The sequence below is a fragment of the Medicago sativa genome, chromosome 4, assembly GCF_051527215.1.
Source record: "Medicago sativa cultivar Bolivia chromosome 4, Bolivia_mono, whole genome shotgun sequence".
In the NCBI taxonomy this organism is placed as follows: Eukaryota; Viridiplantae; Streptophyta; class Magnoliopsida; order Fabales; family Fabaceae; genus Medicago; species Medicago sativa.
In genome coordinates, this window is record NC_140752.1 from 81,101,791 (window position 1) to 81,118,890 (window position 17,100).

Below are 17,100 nucleotides of genomic sequence, written 5' to 3' on the forward strand. Positions count from 1 at the left end.
GGTTGTTTTTTTCCATTGAATTCTGCTCTTTACCCAAATGTTTTTCTCATTCCCAAACGAAATGACCAAAATACCCCTGTGTGACCATCTAGTGAGTTAACATGTGTAGGGGTATTTTGGTCATTTTACTTGGGAATGAGCAAAAGCTTTTGGGTAAAGAGCAGAATTCTTCTCCTTTCTTGTTGAATGGACTGGACTCAACTTCTTTTTAAAATGGTTTTCACTATTAACAATTGAGAATTTCTTTTCAGCCCCCTCAAACTGCTCATGCACCGTACTTTCTGATCCTAAAATCCAAACAATAAAATAATGTGTTAACAATTTAGGTGGATAATGAATGCTAGTCTAACCTAAAATGGTAGGAACCATATAATTTCACCCGATAAGATAATGAGCATTAAAAAGAGAATTTTTTAGCACTTGTCTTATATGGATATACGATTGATCAATTACTTGTAGGACTTAAGTCTAGTGTTTAGAAAAATTTAAGACTTAGGTCTAGCCTATAACAAAATCATAGGCTTACTTTAATTTAAACCTTATATGGTCTATTAATCCACTTAAAACTATATTTCATGTCAATGAATTTAAATAAGTAGTTTGGTATAGACGAACGAGTTAATAAATCAACAAAATTAAGTTCCATTTTAACCGTTAACATAAGATTATAGATGACTTGAATATATGAAATATCATATTTCAAAGTTAGTTAATAAGAAGATATTTAAATGTATAAAAAAATATTAATGTATGTTGTGAATTAAATTAATAAAATGGTTAGCAAATTTATAATTCATATTTACTTAAGTAGACTATCTTGTATGCACAAAAGATTTTTTTTTAATGATTTGTGTCTAGTCATTTTAGTTAAAACAACTTGTAAATAGATTGTTAATTAAACTTTGAAGAAATTTAGACTCCGCATTATCACATCAAATAGATTGTTAATATTTGTTACTCCCTCCGTTTCAAAATGAATGCCGCTTTAGACAAAAAAAAATTGTTTCAAAATAAATGTCGCTTTCAGTTTCCAATGCAATAATAACTTTTTCTTTTCAATTGTACCCTCCAATTAATACTCTGCACACTACTTCCAAAGTATTACTTTTAAAACTAATCAATAGTTAATAAGAATAATTTGGTAAAATAATCATTCTCTTTCTTTTAATCATTACATTTCTTAGTATGTGTGTAAACACCTAAAACGACATTCATTTTAAAACGGAGGGAGTATTTTTTTGTGTTAACCCTCCGGTTTTCAAGAAAAATGGGTCTCGAGAATTCAGATTTGGTAAGGAGCTTAGTAAAACTTGACCAAAAACTATTACACCAAGCCCAAAAAGATGTTGTAACAAGTTTTTTTTACTCCAAAAATTTGCTTAAAACACTTAACAAATATAAGATGTTGTAAGATCATTTTTTCAGTTAATTCCCTGGACATTGCAATCGAAGTTCCCACGAATTTTGCCTGGTACAAAATTAAAAAATAGCGAACACTAGAAACGAGAAAGAGCAATGCATTTAAATGTTTCAATCCAATTTTTGTAGTTCTTTCCAATCCATCGGAGAAATTACAACCCGACGGTGAGGTATTTTTCATTTTCCAATTCAATTTCATTCTTCGATTTCCCCCCCTAAATTATACTTTCTAGGTTTTCCCCCCAAATTGTTACGTCTCATTACTCTTGCTCTGACAGTTGTTGTTTATTAGTTTGTTTTAGCAATTTTTCGTTAGTGGAACAATTGGCTTTACCTCGTTTCGAATATAACTTTGCTTTGGCTTGAAATCTAGCTTTATTTTTTCTCATTTTTGCTTCTTGTGTTGATATTAATATTGAAATTTACTTTGCTTAACCAACAGAAAATATGAGGACCATGTCTGATTATCTCGAAGAAAGCATGATTTTAGAAAAGATAAAGAAGAGAAGGCAATATGAGAATGAAATTAATGAAGAAAGTGAAGACAGGCTTAGTGACTTACCCGACGCTGTTCTCCTTCACATTTTGTCATTTTTGAATACCAAACATGTCGTTCGAACTTGTCTTTTGTCCAAGAGATGGGAACATCGCTGGAAACGTGTTCCAACTCTTGTGATGCATAGTTCAAGATTTTCCACTTTTAAGCAATTTGCAACATTCGTGTCTAAGATTTTGAATCTTCGTGATAGCTCAGCTGCATTGCACGCTATCGATTTTTACCATGCTGATTATATTGAGCCGCAACTTCTTATAAAGATTTTAAACTATGTTTCCTCCCATAATGCCCACCTCCTTGAATTAGGGATCTATGTCCGTGGTTATAGTTGTCTCATTATGAGCCGTGTTTCTTCATGCCGGGCCCTTACATCTCTTAAGCTTTCACTTTCCTCCAGCCGTCGCTATGATATTAGAGAAACATTATTTCCAAAAAATTTGAATTTGCCTCTATTGAGTAGCTTAGTTTTAGAAAATTTTGCCTTTTGCGGCGGTGAAAACGGTCGTGCTGAGCCCTTTTCGGCCTTTACGAAGTTGAATAATTTGGTCCTTCGTAGTTGTGAGGTAATGGATGCTCAAATCCTCACCATATCAAGTGAGACACTTGTCAAGTTAGCATTGCTTGATAACTTTGCCAAAATTGAGCTATCTGTTCCAAGTCTTTGTACCTTCACTTTTACCGGTGACCTTATTCAGAAAATTTGTGGGAGCAATCTCTCTTCTATTAAACAAGTAAACATTGATCCACAAATTTCACCTTCGGTGAATAATGCTTTGGCTCTTTTAAGCTGGCTGCAAGATCTTGCCAATGTAGAATTATTGACAGTCACTTCAACTACTCTTCAGGTACCTTGTCATGTTTTCAAGCTTTACTTTTTACTTTATTCTTAAGAAGATGCATATATTTTTTGTTTTTTAAATTTTGTTAAAATTCATTTAACTTGCATAAATCTAATCCTAATTCACCCCGTTGCTTAGATTCTCTCCTTGGTTCCTGATTTATTGGAGGTTAAGCTCCCTTCTTTATGTAACTTGAGGTCATTGGAAGTAAAACTGATACCACTTCATTATGGACATTTATTTCTATTAATGAAAGATGCCATGTTAAAGAAAGTTGCTGCTAAGTCACGTAAAGAAGCTGCTAAGTTAAGAAAGGCGTTTGAAGCAGGTTTAGAACTGCCTGTCATACCTGATGGAATAGTTGACTTCTTGCGACAAAACTCGCCGTCAGCCGAAGTTAACATCACAACGGATTACCCAGGTTGTTTTAATCTCAAGCAGGTAGTTATTTAAAAATCATAAGGGAGCCAAGTGTGGTAATTATTTTTTTGACAATCTAACCTTAGATAATTTTAAATGAAACAGCCATAAGAAGAGTTTGTGATTGGTTGCTACTAATTACTCAACAGGTTGAAGAATCTATAAAGGGTGCGAAGATTATCAACTATCGTTCAAAAGTTGCTGCGCCTGCTTCTTCCTCTGCTGCACCTGCTTCTGCTGCTTTTGCTCCTGCTTCTGCCGCGGCATCTGCTTCGGCTGCACCTCCCAATCTTCATCTCTCTCGCACTAAAAAGGTAACATTCCTCACATGCATTTTGATGTATCCTCTTTGAGTTTCTGATACTAAATTTTTGGGTGCTATTTCTGGTTTTCATGTGGAGATTTCTATTTTTGTGATATTTGAGAAAAATATAGCATATTAGATTATTGTAGGAACCTGTTAGGCCTCATGTAAAGAATATTTATAAGAGGAGGGGATGGAATTAATGTGGGCATTAAGCAGTTATTTATTTTATTAGCAGTTCCTGTTTTCTATAAGAGGAATGCTAGGCCTAAACGCTTTGACACTCGCGGACGAACACGCGCCAGTATTGTTAGGCCATGTCAACCATTTTTAAAGGTGATTTACCTGGTTACAGACTAACCAAGTTGTGTCTTTTTTTAACACTCACCTCTATTTAATTAAAAAAATATGTGGCACGTTAAACATCAAACACCAGATCCAGATCCTTTCGTGAGCAACACCACGCTTCAATCACCCACACCGCCACACCCATCAACACAAACAGCCATGATCAAACACCATCAATTTCTCCTCTTCCTGCAATTAACTTCTAACACCAAATTACTGCCATAATCATGTAAGATCTGAACCACTAAAACCAATCTTAGGCAGTCTGACAACCTTAACAATTAGAGAAAACAAAGAGGGAATCATCTAATTCAACCTCGCCCTTATTTTCGCTTTCCCATCACCATCTCAAGAAGAAAATTGGAAACGCGGAACAGAGAAATGCATAAAAAGTGAACGTGCTTGTATGATATATAGCCCTCTATCGTTGCCGAGGAAGAGGTAATGACATGGCTCAAAGTACGGCGAGTGTTAACAGGCATGTGTTAGAGCGTCTGTCAATAGCACTTCTCTTTTTTATAATTAATGATTAGTTGCAGTTATTGTTGTAGTTATGTGTTGTTTGTGAGTAAAATAAGGAAACCGCAGACAGAGTTGGCTATCCTGGACTGACAGTGACAGTTCACAGTGTTATTTTTCTTTTTGCCTTTAGGATAAATCATCAAATGAAGATAAGGTGGAGAAGCACCAACCTAACATCAACTCTTCACTTCTTGATAATGTGCATTGAAGAGTTCTCACATTGCCTTGTTACAATGCCTTCTTTGTGAACGTTTCTTTTAAGAAATCAGATAAGTGACCCAAATTGTAATATACTTATTTAGAGACCATCTCAGAGTATGTCTCAGATACTAAATTGCACTGTACAAATCTTATACGCTGCATATTGAATGTGTAATGTGTGCTTGACTTTTGTTTGTGGGAGCCGACCTTTTCCCTTTCCAAAATTATCCTTCATTTAAAATATTTTATTTACTACTCGCGTAAAGTCGAGTACACCGCTCATTTTATCACGCTACCATTTGTAAATTATGAACGGTATCCTTTATGAGATTTTGATTATGATTAAAAGTATAGGTAGGTATGTGATTTTCAAATTATAATAAATCTAACAAATCATGGTTATGGAGTATTTTTCAATGACAACGATAATATATAATAATCATAGAAAAATATGTTTAAGGGTATAATTTGAATAATGAAAAAACCAACCCAAAAAGTTCATATGATGTATAGATATAGATCATATTTTATTATTAGGCTTAATACATCATTTGATCCCTTAACTTATTTTCTGTTTTCAATTTGGTCCCCTAACTATTAAACGTTCCAAATTGGTCGGTCATTTATCTTCTTTCCTTCAATCAATTTGGTCCTATTTTATTCATTTTAATCCACAAAAAAAGGAGACCGTTGGATAAATGAGGTCTATCAGATCTAACTATGTATCACCAACACCTGATTTATTTTACTTTTCTTCATCTTCTTTCCTCATCCTCATCTTCATCTTCATACAACCTTCATCAATCTTCATCATCTTCAACTTTTTTTTTCACCGTTCATCCCAACCAACCCGCAAGGATTTTGGTGAGAGAAAGTTTCTTTTTGGAGTTAGCGGGTTTTGGTGATCCATTTTGAATAATGGTGGTGGTGTTAATTATAAATTTAAAGGTTTCATTATGTGGTTTTTGTTGAAGTTGAAATGATGTATTTTTAAAAGAACAAAAAAAAAGGTGAAGATGATGAAGATTGATGAAGGTTGTATGAAGATGAAGATGAAGAAAAGTAAAATAAATCAAGTGTTGGTGATACACAGTTAGATCTGATAGACTTCATTTATCCAACGGTCTCCTTTTTTTGTGGATTAAAATGAATAAAATATGACCAAATTGAATGATGGAAAGAAGATAAAGGACCAATTTGGAATGTTTAATAGTTAGGGGACCAAATTGAAAACAGAAAATAAGTTAAGGGACTAAATGATGTATTAAGCCTTTATTGTTAACAGTGGCAGAAAGACGGGAACACAATTTCTTTTGCGAGTGAAATTAAAATAAGCTTTTTTTATAGTTCAAAATATTGTTTTATTTTTTATTTATTTTGAAAGGAAAATATTGTTTTTATTGTGGTAAGGTACTTTTGGCCCCCTAACTTTTTCAAATGTTGCGATTTTAATTCCATGATAAATTTAGTCCCCTTTGAATTAACCTTTTGCAATATTCATCTTTTTGCCAATTTTTACTTTTTCTAAGCCTATGTGTCACTTCATTAGCCAACTAACCGAGTTGGCACACAACGTATGCAAACAACCATTTAAAAAAATTAAAATGGCCACACGTGTAATTAAAAAAAATCAAAAAATAAAAGGAAAATTGGAAGGGGCGCGTGACAAAAAAAAAAAAAAAACATCATTCCTTCATTATCAACGCCCTCTAATCTTCAACAGCAGAGAACAACAAAACTCAGAACCCCAATTGATTTTTTTTTCTGCATCATCACCATCATCCTTCGTAATCAGTTTTACATAATCAATTCTCTCAAAATTAGTTTTTGTCAATGCAATATCAAACATTCACTTAAACTGCATACAGAAGTTTCAACCTAAAATTAACTTTGACAATAGAAACTATTTCTATATAAAGGTCTCAACCTAAAATCAATTTTGACAATAGAAACAATTTCTAAATAGAAAGTCAATCTTAGTCACATTCAGTGAAACCACCACGTATGAACTAAACATACATGTCGCACGTGCTACATCCTATTGTGTAGCTTCAACGCGCGTGCTACCCACCGTTTATGAAAGGCTGTACAGAGCGTGTGTGGAGAGGATCCAGATCCCTATACTATCGTGCTCTAGATGCCCGGACAAAAGCAAATATAAGTACCTTACAAGGTATCAAAAAAGACACCAGACAACCCAAAAAAAAAAAAACAGAAGGACCCCTGACTAACACTACAATCTTGTACTGCACACCAAATACCAATATACTTGACTCTGCTACTCCCATCACCCTTCCAACAGACTCACCTGAACCTAGACACATTAATTTTCTATCCAACACCAATATTAACTTGAAACGCTGCAATTTGCATTCAAACTGGCCCCTAGCCTCCTACGATTTTGACAATAACGCCCAGTATCACCTGACAAATATCTTCTTTTATGACACAAACAAAATGGCCCCACGCATACAACCACACCATATCACACCCGCTACCCACAAAAAGACCAACACCAGCAACACAATCCCACCTATCAGCTAAACACGCCCCACCACAACAGCATCCGAATCAGTCAGGACAGCAGCAAACTGACAGATATACAAATAGATTTCTCTATTTCTGCAAAATAAATTTTGAATTGCAAACTAGCAAGCCTCACACACTTCAATCCTCAGGCAGCCAAATTCTCTGCCACTCCATATTCACGCCACTTTTTGCTAAAGCATCTGCAAATGAGTTCATTTCTCTGTTTACATGCACAAACTCTACCTGATGCAGTGCTGCCAAGCAATTACGCAGTTTGTCACTGAAGAACCGCATTGACCATGGACAATCCTCACTCCTCTTAACCCAACTAAGGGCCACTTGTGAGTCGGACTCTACCATCAACTTCCTCTCTTGAAGCCTCCTCTTCAAAATGTTTAGAAATGTTTGGCGAATTTTCATGCATAGCACTGAATTAGCAACAAACTATCAACGACGACAGGGCAGTCGAAAAAAGCCCCGTGGGTAATATTTACCTACGCCAATACTGCGGCTAAACCATCATTGTCATTCCTAGAACCACAACAACAGATAATAGGAAAATAAACACAATTATAAGCAAAGTTGTATCAACAAAATGAGACTAAACGCCATGTACTCTTCCGTACAAGATCATAGCACAACACCAAAAGTCATCGATAAACAAGGTCAAGTAGCAACCAACTGCTACGTGACGGCTCCAAACAACAAAAGACAAGCACATATTACACATACAATATGCAGCGTATAGGTTTTTTGTATACTGCAATTTAGTATCCAAGACATACTCCGGAATAGTACCTAAATAAGTATATTACAATTTGGCTTTAAAATTGGAGACTACCAGTTAGATGAACTCATGGACCTCAAATGAAGAGTTCATGTGATCAACCAAATGCTTCTCAAATCAAACAACATGTTTCAGTAAAGTTAGCCAAACTGATATTTTTCAGTCACTTATCTGATGTCTTAAAAGAACGGTTCACAGAGAAGGCATCGTAATTTGTATGAAATATGAGAACTCTTCACTGCTCATTATCTAGAAGTGGAGAGTTGTTGTTAGGTTGGTGCTTATCCACCTTATCTTCATTTGATTATTAATCCTCCTAAAGGCAGAAAAAGAAACACTGTCAGTTGTCACTGCAAAATCAATCATATGAAAAAAGTTTACAGCAGGTATAGAAAAAGCAAGCAAACGCGGACACCACTTGTGTACCATTGGGATACCAATGTTATATAACATTGGCCAATGAAGGTGTACCACGTGGCACTTCACATGCATGTCTTTTCTCTTTCCTCTTTAGACCTTCCTACGTGGCACACCTTCATTGGCCAATGTTATATAACATTGGTATCCCAATGGTACACAAGTGGTGTCCAGCAAACGCGCTATAATTGAGGTTGATTGCTCATCCAACCCCTTGAAAATGCAGGATCTCACTGGAAGCTAGGTTTCGGTAATGTATTTTGACAGATTTGAGCAATTACCATAAATGAATTTGAAAGATTCAAAACTCATTTTATAATAGATTCCTCTATTGTCATTCTTGAACAATTTTTACAAGAGTGAGTTGCAGACAAGCGTTCTCATAGAAACCGGCACCAAATCAGATTTGTAACTGAATAATAAGTTAATACTCCCTCCATTCCTTTTCTTTTGATGTTTTAGCTCTTAGCACAAGTTTTAAGGAGTAATTAAAGTATATAAATATTTATGTGTTTTTGACTAAAATGTCCTTATTTATCATTAAATTTACATGTGATAAACCAAAGGTCACAACTACTTTAATAGTTTATGGTGTTTTCCAACAAGGGTAAACTTGAGAAAACAATAATAAATTCACTAAAACATCAAAAGTTTTGGAATATAATTGAAACTCTAAAACATCAAAAGAAAAGGAATGGAGGGAGTAACTGTTTTATTGAACAATTTTCAAAGGGAAAAGGTTCCCAAAACAGAGACAGTACACACGATTTCACACTTGCATATAATTGAAATTACAGACACGAACAACACCAAGGGTTCTCTCCTAATCCAAAATACCACTCAATAATTCCAAGTTGACCAACTATGCCCACGTTTCCTTATTTTATTCACACACCACACATAACTACAACAGTAAATGCTAATAAGATAAATAACTGCCTACTGCCCACATTAATACTGTCCCATCCTCTTATAAATATTCTTTAAACGAGGCCAAACAGGTTCCTACAATAATCTAATAGGCTATATCATTCTCAAATATCACAAAAAAAGAAATCTTCACATGAAAACAACAAATAGCACCCCAAAAATTTAGTAACAGAAATTCAAAGGGGATACATCAAAATCTATGAAGCACAGATAAGGACACAGACACCGGACACGACTCAGACACTGACACACCAACACCGCTAATAATTTGAGAAAATCACATAATTCAGTGTAATTATATGTGTTCGTGTCAGTGTCAGACATGACACGCGTCCGACACCGGGACACGCCTAATCCGAGGAGTGTCCGTGCTTCATAGATCAAAATGCATGTGACGAATGTTACCTTTTCAGCGCAACATAGATGAAGATTGGGAGGTGATGTCGAGGCAGGCACGGTGGCAGAAGCAGACTCAGCAGCATGAACAGGTGCAGCAGAGGAGGCAGGCACGGCGAATTGCGAATGATAGTTGATAACCTTTGCACCCTTTATAGATTCTTCAACCTGTTTAGCAGCAACCAATCACAAACTCTTATCGTTGTTTCATTTAAAATTATCTAAGCTTAGATTCTCAAAAAAAATTATCACATTCAGTTTCCTCGTGATTTGATTTATAAATAACTACCTGCTTAAGATTAAAACAACCCGGGTAATTTGTTGTGATGTTAACTTCGGCGGATGGCGAGTTTTGTCGCAAGAAGTCAACTATTCCATCAGGTATGGGAGGTGGTTCCAAACGTGCTTTAAAAGCCTTTCTTAACTTGGCAGCTTCTTTACGTGACTTGGCAGCAGCTTTCTTTAACATGGTTTCTTTCACCAGGTTGGGTAATGCCATTTGATTACTACAGGTTTCCAGTTTTATTTCCATAGACTTCAAGTTACACAAAGAAGGCAGCTTAACCTCTAGTAAATCAGGAACTAATGAGAGAATCTAAACAATTAGGAGGGAAAGTGAATTAGAATAGCTTATGAAAGTCAAGTGATTCTAAACAATATTTAAAAATAAAATAAAGAACCTCGAGAAGAGAGTAATATTAAAGCTTCAAAACATTCAAACATACCCGAAGAGTAGTTGAAGAGACCATCAATGATTTTACATTGGAAAGGTTTAGCAGCCAGTCGAATAGAATCATAGGAGGCTCATCCCATCTTGAAAACATATCTGCTTTAATCTTTACTTGTTTGACAGCAGAAAGACCACTCCCACATATTTTCTGAACAGGAGTACCAGTAAAAGTAAAGGTACAAAGACTTGGAGCACATAACTCAATTTTTGCAAAGTCTTCTGAATAATTGCGCATTTTAAAATTGACAACGGTTTCACTTGATATCCTGAGGATTTGTGCATCCCTTACCTTACAACTACGAATGACCAAAGTAGTCAACTTGGGAAAGGCCAAAAAAGGCTCAGCACAACCATCTTCATCACCGCAAAAGTCGAAATTTGTTAGATATAAGTTGGTTAATGTTGGCAAATTCAAAGATTTTGGAAATAATGTTTGTCCAATATTATGACGACCTCTAGAGGCAACATCAAGCTTAAGAGATGTAAGAGCCCGGCATGAAGAAACACAGCTCATAATGAGACTAGTATCACCATTAACAGTGATTCCTAATTCATGGAGGTGGGTATTATGAGATGAAACATAGTTTAAAATCTTTTTAAGGAGTTGAGGCTCAATATCACCATGACGGTCAAGATCAAGAGCGTGCAGCGCAGTTGAGGTATCACGAAGAGTCAAAATCTTAGACACAAACATAGCAAATTGCTTAACAGTGGAAAATCTTGATGCATACAACATAAGAGTTGGAATACGTTTCCAGAGATGTTCCCATCTCTTAGACAATACACAAGTTCTTACAACATGTTTAGTATTTAAAAATGACAAAATGTGAAGGAGAACAGCGTCGGGTAAGTCACTCAGCCTGTCTTCACTTTCTTCTTCGTTACTTTGATTCTCACATTTCCTTCTTTTATTCAACTTTTCCAGAATCATGCTTTCTTCGTTGAAACTACACGGGCGCTTCATTGACATACTGTGTTCGAGATAATCAAACATTCTCCTCATTTTCTGTTCGTTAAGCATAAAAAGTAAAAATAATTGGAATTATATCAGACAAATATAAAGCCAGATTCTAGCGAAAACCTAGAAAGTATTTTGAAGTCAATGGATAACAATTTGGGGAAAACGTAGAAAAATGAAATACCTCGCCGTCGATCTGTAAGCTCTCTGATGGATCGGAACGCCGAAGCAAGAACTCACACAAAATGGATTGAAAGGTGTAAATCAATTATGCTTTCTAGGGTTCCTTATTTTAATTTTGAGTGAGGGAATATTTATTTCACGAGGGAGAAAATTGGTGCCAAGTGGGATTGAAATGTTTGTGGAGGGAGTGGTTTTTTTGTCATCACTCATCAGTATTGACTTTTACTGTACTTTTTTTTTTTTTTTTTAGTGAAATGTGTTTTTTCTTATAAATATTACAGCTTTTGTTTTAATTTCTCTTGAATTTTTCTTAGATTTTTAGTTTTTCATATAAGTCAATTCATGTATAGTATTTAAAATTTTGAATTTCTTTTTCGACAATGTTTAACTTAATATAAGAATCTTTTTAGAAGTCCGTGTGAGTATAGCTCAGTTGGTATAGACAATGCATAATATATGCAAGGTTCGGGTTTCAAACCCCTGCCCCGGCCACCACAAAAAAAAAAAAAATCTCTTTCAAAAAAATTAAAGAATTTTAACAAAAACATGAATTAAATTTAAATGTTTGACGTTTTTTTTGTGGTGGTCGGGGTTTGAACCTCGAACCTTGCATATATTATGCATTGTCCCAACCAAGTTAGTTCACGAGGACTTTTTTGACGTTTAAAAACTCATATTTAATTCATGTTTTATTAAAAATTCTAATATTTTTTTTGAGATATTCTTATAATATTATTTTGTGGTGATAAGATAACTACTCTCTATCATCGTGAATTTAACTCAGTTGGTAGGCACATTGCATATTATATGCAGGGGTCGGAGTTTAAACCCCCGAAAATCACACTTCACTACATTTAAAATGTGTAAGCTCTAGCTAACTGACAAAAAAATGATAACTACTCTTTGTCTCTCTGTCTCTAATTATAAGACTATTTACAACAACAAAAAATTGCCTTTAAATATAAGATCATCTACTAATTTCTAAATGTATTTATAATTTATGGGAAATGTTAATCGGTGTCCCTGGGGGCACTCGGTAAGGAATTATAAAAGGAAATATTGTATTGAAAATTGTGTATTCTACTTTTTGAAAGTTAAAAAATTGTTCTTTTCAATACAAAACTTGATTTTTCTTTCTACTTTTAGTTTCTTAACTAGTGTCACAGGGCACTAGTTAACAAGACCCATAATTTATTAATACCGTCAATGTATTCCGAGATATGAAAAGATGACATTGAATATATCGATACACAAAGAACAATTTGTTAATAGTTACATTAGTGACAAATTTATTTCTCCAACAACTTTTCTTAAAATCCGAAATTTGTGTAAGGTAATCTTATAAAAAGGGATAAAGGAAGTATTTTATTATTGAGCTTGTATAACCTGTGCATTATTGCACGTGTTAAAACAACTAATAGTAGTAGTAATTTTTTTTTTTAGAAAATTGAGTTTGATTATAAACATATGACATGATTTATGTTTGGATGATAAACTATTCAAATTGCTTTTAAGAATGCAATTACCGTCCTTTCAAAAAAAAAAATTGCAATTTTGTAGAAATAGTGAGAAGATTCCTAGCACATCCCAATTTTTTTTTTTGGTCAGGCATCCCAATAAAATTTTAGGGATTTACTTTTCCCATCCTATGGCCTTCTCAAGCGCCCTATGCAAATGACCAACATGCCCTCCGGATTATATATTCCGGAACATCTATACATTTTTCGGAATATAGAATCCGGACAATTGCGAAGTATAAAAGGAACTTCACCCCCCATTTTTACAGTTTTATAGTTTCACTTTCCCATTCTCTCTCTCTCTACATTATCCCAAATTCCGAACACCACAAATCTTGTCCAAATTTGGAGTTTTCTTGCTCAAAAGCACCGCATTTCAACCCTTGTCAAACATCATGGAAGGTAAGTTCGATTTCTGTACACATGCAAGTTCAATTAGTTCGTTTTTTTTTTGAATTCTGTTTGAATGCAATCCGGACTTTGTTTTCCGAACTAGGTTGTTGGCATCCGGATTTCGAAATCCGGACAAACCCAGAATGTTGTTTTGCTTCTGGTTTGTGCTGTTTGATTGTGCTGTTTGATTGTGATGTTTGATTGTGATGTTTGATTACCCTAATTTGAATGTTACAGAAGGTCCAACGTCTAATACTCAGCGCGTAAGGGAGGCAGGGCATGCTTCCCGTAGGAGAGCGCGTAGGCAACAGATGGAGGCTGAAGGTGTTGTTCCTCCGAGGCGTCGGGGTGCTAGAGCACGCCGTGCTGATGTCGATCCTGATGTCGAGGATCAGCCGGAGCAGCAACAGTATATGCCCATGGAGGAGGAGCAGACTGATATGGATTTGCAGCATACGGAGGAGCAAGAGCTTGAGGAGGAGCTGTAGGGTATGGACGAGGACATGGAAGATGCCGAGCCACAACAAAGGCAAAAGAAGAAGGAGAAGAGCCACTAGATGACTATCCCGGTGGCCCACACCAGACTGACCTGTTGTGGAGGTACCATGTGCACGTGGCCAGGAAGGCGGCTGATGGCGTGGTATGTACTGTTAAACTCACTTTATATCTGAAGCTCACTTTATATCTGAAACTGCTTGGTTATGTACTGTTTATATCTGACTGGTTTATTTATTGTTAAATATGTTTGTGGAGCCATGAGTTTAAACTCACTTTATTAATTTTAAATATTTGCAGTGGCGTGGAAAATTAAAATGCATCAACAATGGAAAGAAGATAGAGGCGATGCATGATGATGACACCAGACCTATCATGGCTGCACGGTGGTGGGAGAGAAGATTGCGTTGCACAGGCCTTGGTTGGCTCCAGGATACGAGCTACACGATTATTGATCATGGGCTGATTTGTGCGTTCGTGGAGAGGTGGCACTAGGAGACTTCCAGCTTCCACCTTTCGTTTGGGGAGATGACAGTCACACTTGATGATGTGGCCTCTTTGCTGCATATCCCCATTGATGGCATGCTCCTGTCCCACGGGTCCATATCACGGGACGAGGCGGTGGAATGGATGGTGGAGTACTTGGAGTCTGATCTGGGTGATGCACTCAAAGAGGTCGAGAAGACCAAAGGTGCACATTGCAGATTTAACTACTTGGAGAGGATATTCAAGGAGCGTTTGAAGGAGCAGAGGGATTTGGTGGACGAGTATGGTGTGACTGAGGAGGTGGAGAGGTTGCGGGACCAGGCTGTCCGCATATATTTGTTATACTTGGTGGGGATCACGATCTTCAGTGACTAAAGCCAGTGGGCTGTGGATGTTGTCTACCTGAAGTACTTCAGAGACCTTGATCTTTGTGCCAGTTATTCATGGGGAGCTGCGGCACTAACTCAGTTGTATAAGGAGCTCAACAATGCTGCACGTTGGAACACCAGTCAGGTGGCAGGATACCTGAGTTTGTTGCAGGTATAAATTAAGAACTATGTTTTATTTTTTTTAATTTAAGTGTGTATGGTTTGTATATTTATATGTGGTTGTCTTTGGTGCAGGCTTGGGTGTTTCATCACTTCATAGGTATGGGAAGCAAGGATGTCTGGGACGGATATGTGGAGAATTTGTATCCACGCGCGATGCTTTTTGTGCCACTGCATGGTTTAGGCACGGTGGACAACTACAGGAACTATCTAGATGCGCTGGATTTGACGAGGATTGTCATGGTCCCATATGCTGCACACCGTTAGGCACGTCCGTTTGAGCAGGTCAGCCTTTACTCTGGATGGCTGAGATGCGGAAAGCGCATGGTGAGATATCTGCCGGAGAGGGTGCTTCACCAGTTTGGGTTTGTTCAGACCAGACCGAGACATCCAGTTCAGAGTGCACATGTTGATGTTAACTTGGCGGAGATCACAAACCGCTTTCAGCGTGCACTTGATTATGCGCTGACACCTCAGGAGTTGGGAGAGACTGCAGTCCATGGTGTGGAGGTAGTAGATGGATACATCGAGTGGTTTTACCAGGTGTCTCATCCACGCATGATTCTTCTAGACATGCCGGTACCGGTGCCGAGGCCACCAGAGCGTGAGGTCCTTGATGCCCAAGCTGCTCAAGATGATGGAGACCTTGCGTACTTACAGCTTAGCGGAAGGATGAGCCGCATCAGAGACCATATCTATGCTGTGATGAGAAGCGGTCTGGTGCCGAAAGGGAGTGAGGAATGGCAGCATTTGGAGGATGCCTTGAGAGAGGTGCATGATGCAAAAGTTTACCGTCGTCGGGCAGCTACTGATGGTGGCAGGGGTGGTGGCAGAGGTGGTGGCATAGGTGGTGGCAGGGGTGGTGGCAGAGGTGGCGGTGGTACGGGTGTAGTTATTAGGGGCTGATAGTATTGTTTTGTATGTTTATGTTTCTTACATTTTGAATTATGTAACACTTGGATAATTTTTAATGTTATGTAATCTTGGATAATTTTTAATATTATTTGATTAATGTTTTGTTCGAAAATTATGTTGTGTTGATGATTTTAATGTTATGAGTTCGATTTACTGTTAGAACATGTCACCGACATGATATGTCTGTTTGGAAGCAAGCAAAATGCGCCAAAACAGAGGCTCAGCCAAAACAGATGGCTTCTGCCTCTGTACTGATGCATTCCGGATTATATAATCCGGACATGTTTAGCGCATTCCGGATTATATAATCCGGAACTATCGTTCACCACCCCCTTTTGTTGACTTTCAACGGGGTGATTTACATGTTTCGGATTATATATTCCGGAATATCTCTAACGTTTTCGGATTATATAATCCGGACCAATATTTTTATAACTGATATCATCATCCATCAGGGTGAATGAAGTGCCAAAATACACGAAAGAATCCGGATTAAATTTTCCGGAATCAGTTCGGATTACATAATCCGGATTAAGGGTATTTTGGGGAAAAAAAATAGGGCGCGCGAGGAAAGGCATAGGGTGGGAAAAGTAATACTCAAAATTTTATTGCCTTTTTGGTTTTACTTTGGGATTGACCAAAATTAATTTTAGAGATAGTAAAATTGATTCTAACATCCATCACTGCTAGAATTGATTTTTCCACAAGAATTTATTCTACTTGATGATAGGAATTTGAGTTTTTGATTATAGAATTAATTTTAACACTTAAATTTATTGTTCAACCCACTTGTATATGAATGTATCCAAACATAAATCATTTTCTCTTCAACTCACTTTAAGTCATAATCAGTTTTACAAAAGCAATTCACTCAAAATCAATTTTTGTCGGTGCAGAACCAAACACACACTTAACTGCATACAAAAGTTTCAACTTAAAATCAATTTTGACAATAGGAACAATTTCTAAATAGAAAGTCAAACATTATCACATTAATGAAACCATGTATGAAATCTCCAACTGTGGAACTAAACATGTCACACGTGCTACATTCTATTGTGTAGCATCAATGTTGGTGCTATCCACCTTCTATGAAGAGTTGCAGAGAGCCCACACTATCATGTGCTAGACGTCCGGACAAAAGCAAATACAAGTCCCTCACAAGGACACACCAGACTAAAAAAAATAATTAAATCAAACACCTCCA

General features: G+C 36.6%; 2 protein-coding genes across 6 annotated transcripts; one reads left to right on the forward strand and one right to left on the reverse strand.

The window, feature by feature from the left end:
• Nucleotides 1-1,427: 1,427 nt before the first annotated feature.
• On the forward strand, nucleotides 1,428-4,833 carry LOC146932534 (F-box/LRR-repeat protein At4g14103-like). Of its 5 annotated transcripts, none has more exons than XR_015007141.1 (5): nucleotides 1,428-1,584; nucleotides 1,862-2,820; nucleotides 2,953-3,255; nucleotides 3,340-3,548; nucleotides 4,539-4,833. XR_015007141.1 is itself a non-coding variant. In XM_085704228.1 (5 exons), exons 2-5 carry the CDS (start codon nucleotides 1,867-1,869, stop codon nucleotides 4,614-4,616), a joined length of 1,500 nt encoding a protein of 499 aa, XP_085560354.1. In that variant the 5' UTR covers nucleotides 1,428-1,589; nucleotides 1,862-1,866; the 3' UTR covers nucleotides 4,617-4,833. The 5 variants fall into 5 exon arrangements, 4 of the variants coding, with proteins under 4 accessions (XP_085560354.1, XP_085560355.1, XP_085560357.1 ...); XM_085704228.1 differs by having other exon boundaries at nucleotides 1,428-1,589; nucleotides 3,384-3,548; XM_085704229.1 differs by having other exon boundaries at nucleotides 3,384-3,548.
• Nucleotides 4,834-7,126: 2,293 nt separating this feature from the next.
• On the reverse strand, nucleotides 7,127-11,645 carry LOC146932535 (F-box/LRR-repeat protein At4g14103-like). Its single transcript, XM_085704241.1, is given in 7 exon segments — nucleotides 7,127-7,566; nucleotides 7,615-7,643; nucleotides 8,168-8,241; nucleotides 9,678-9,836; nucleotides 9,958-10,263; nucleotides 10,394-11,404; nucleotides 11,541-11,645. Coding segments are annotated over 6 exon segments (1,866 nt in total). The 5' UTR covers nucleotides 11,402-11,404; nucleotides 11,541-11,645; the 3' UTR covers nucleotides 7,127-7,276.
• Between the last annotated feature and the right edge of the window lie 5,455 nt (nucleotides 11,646-17,100).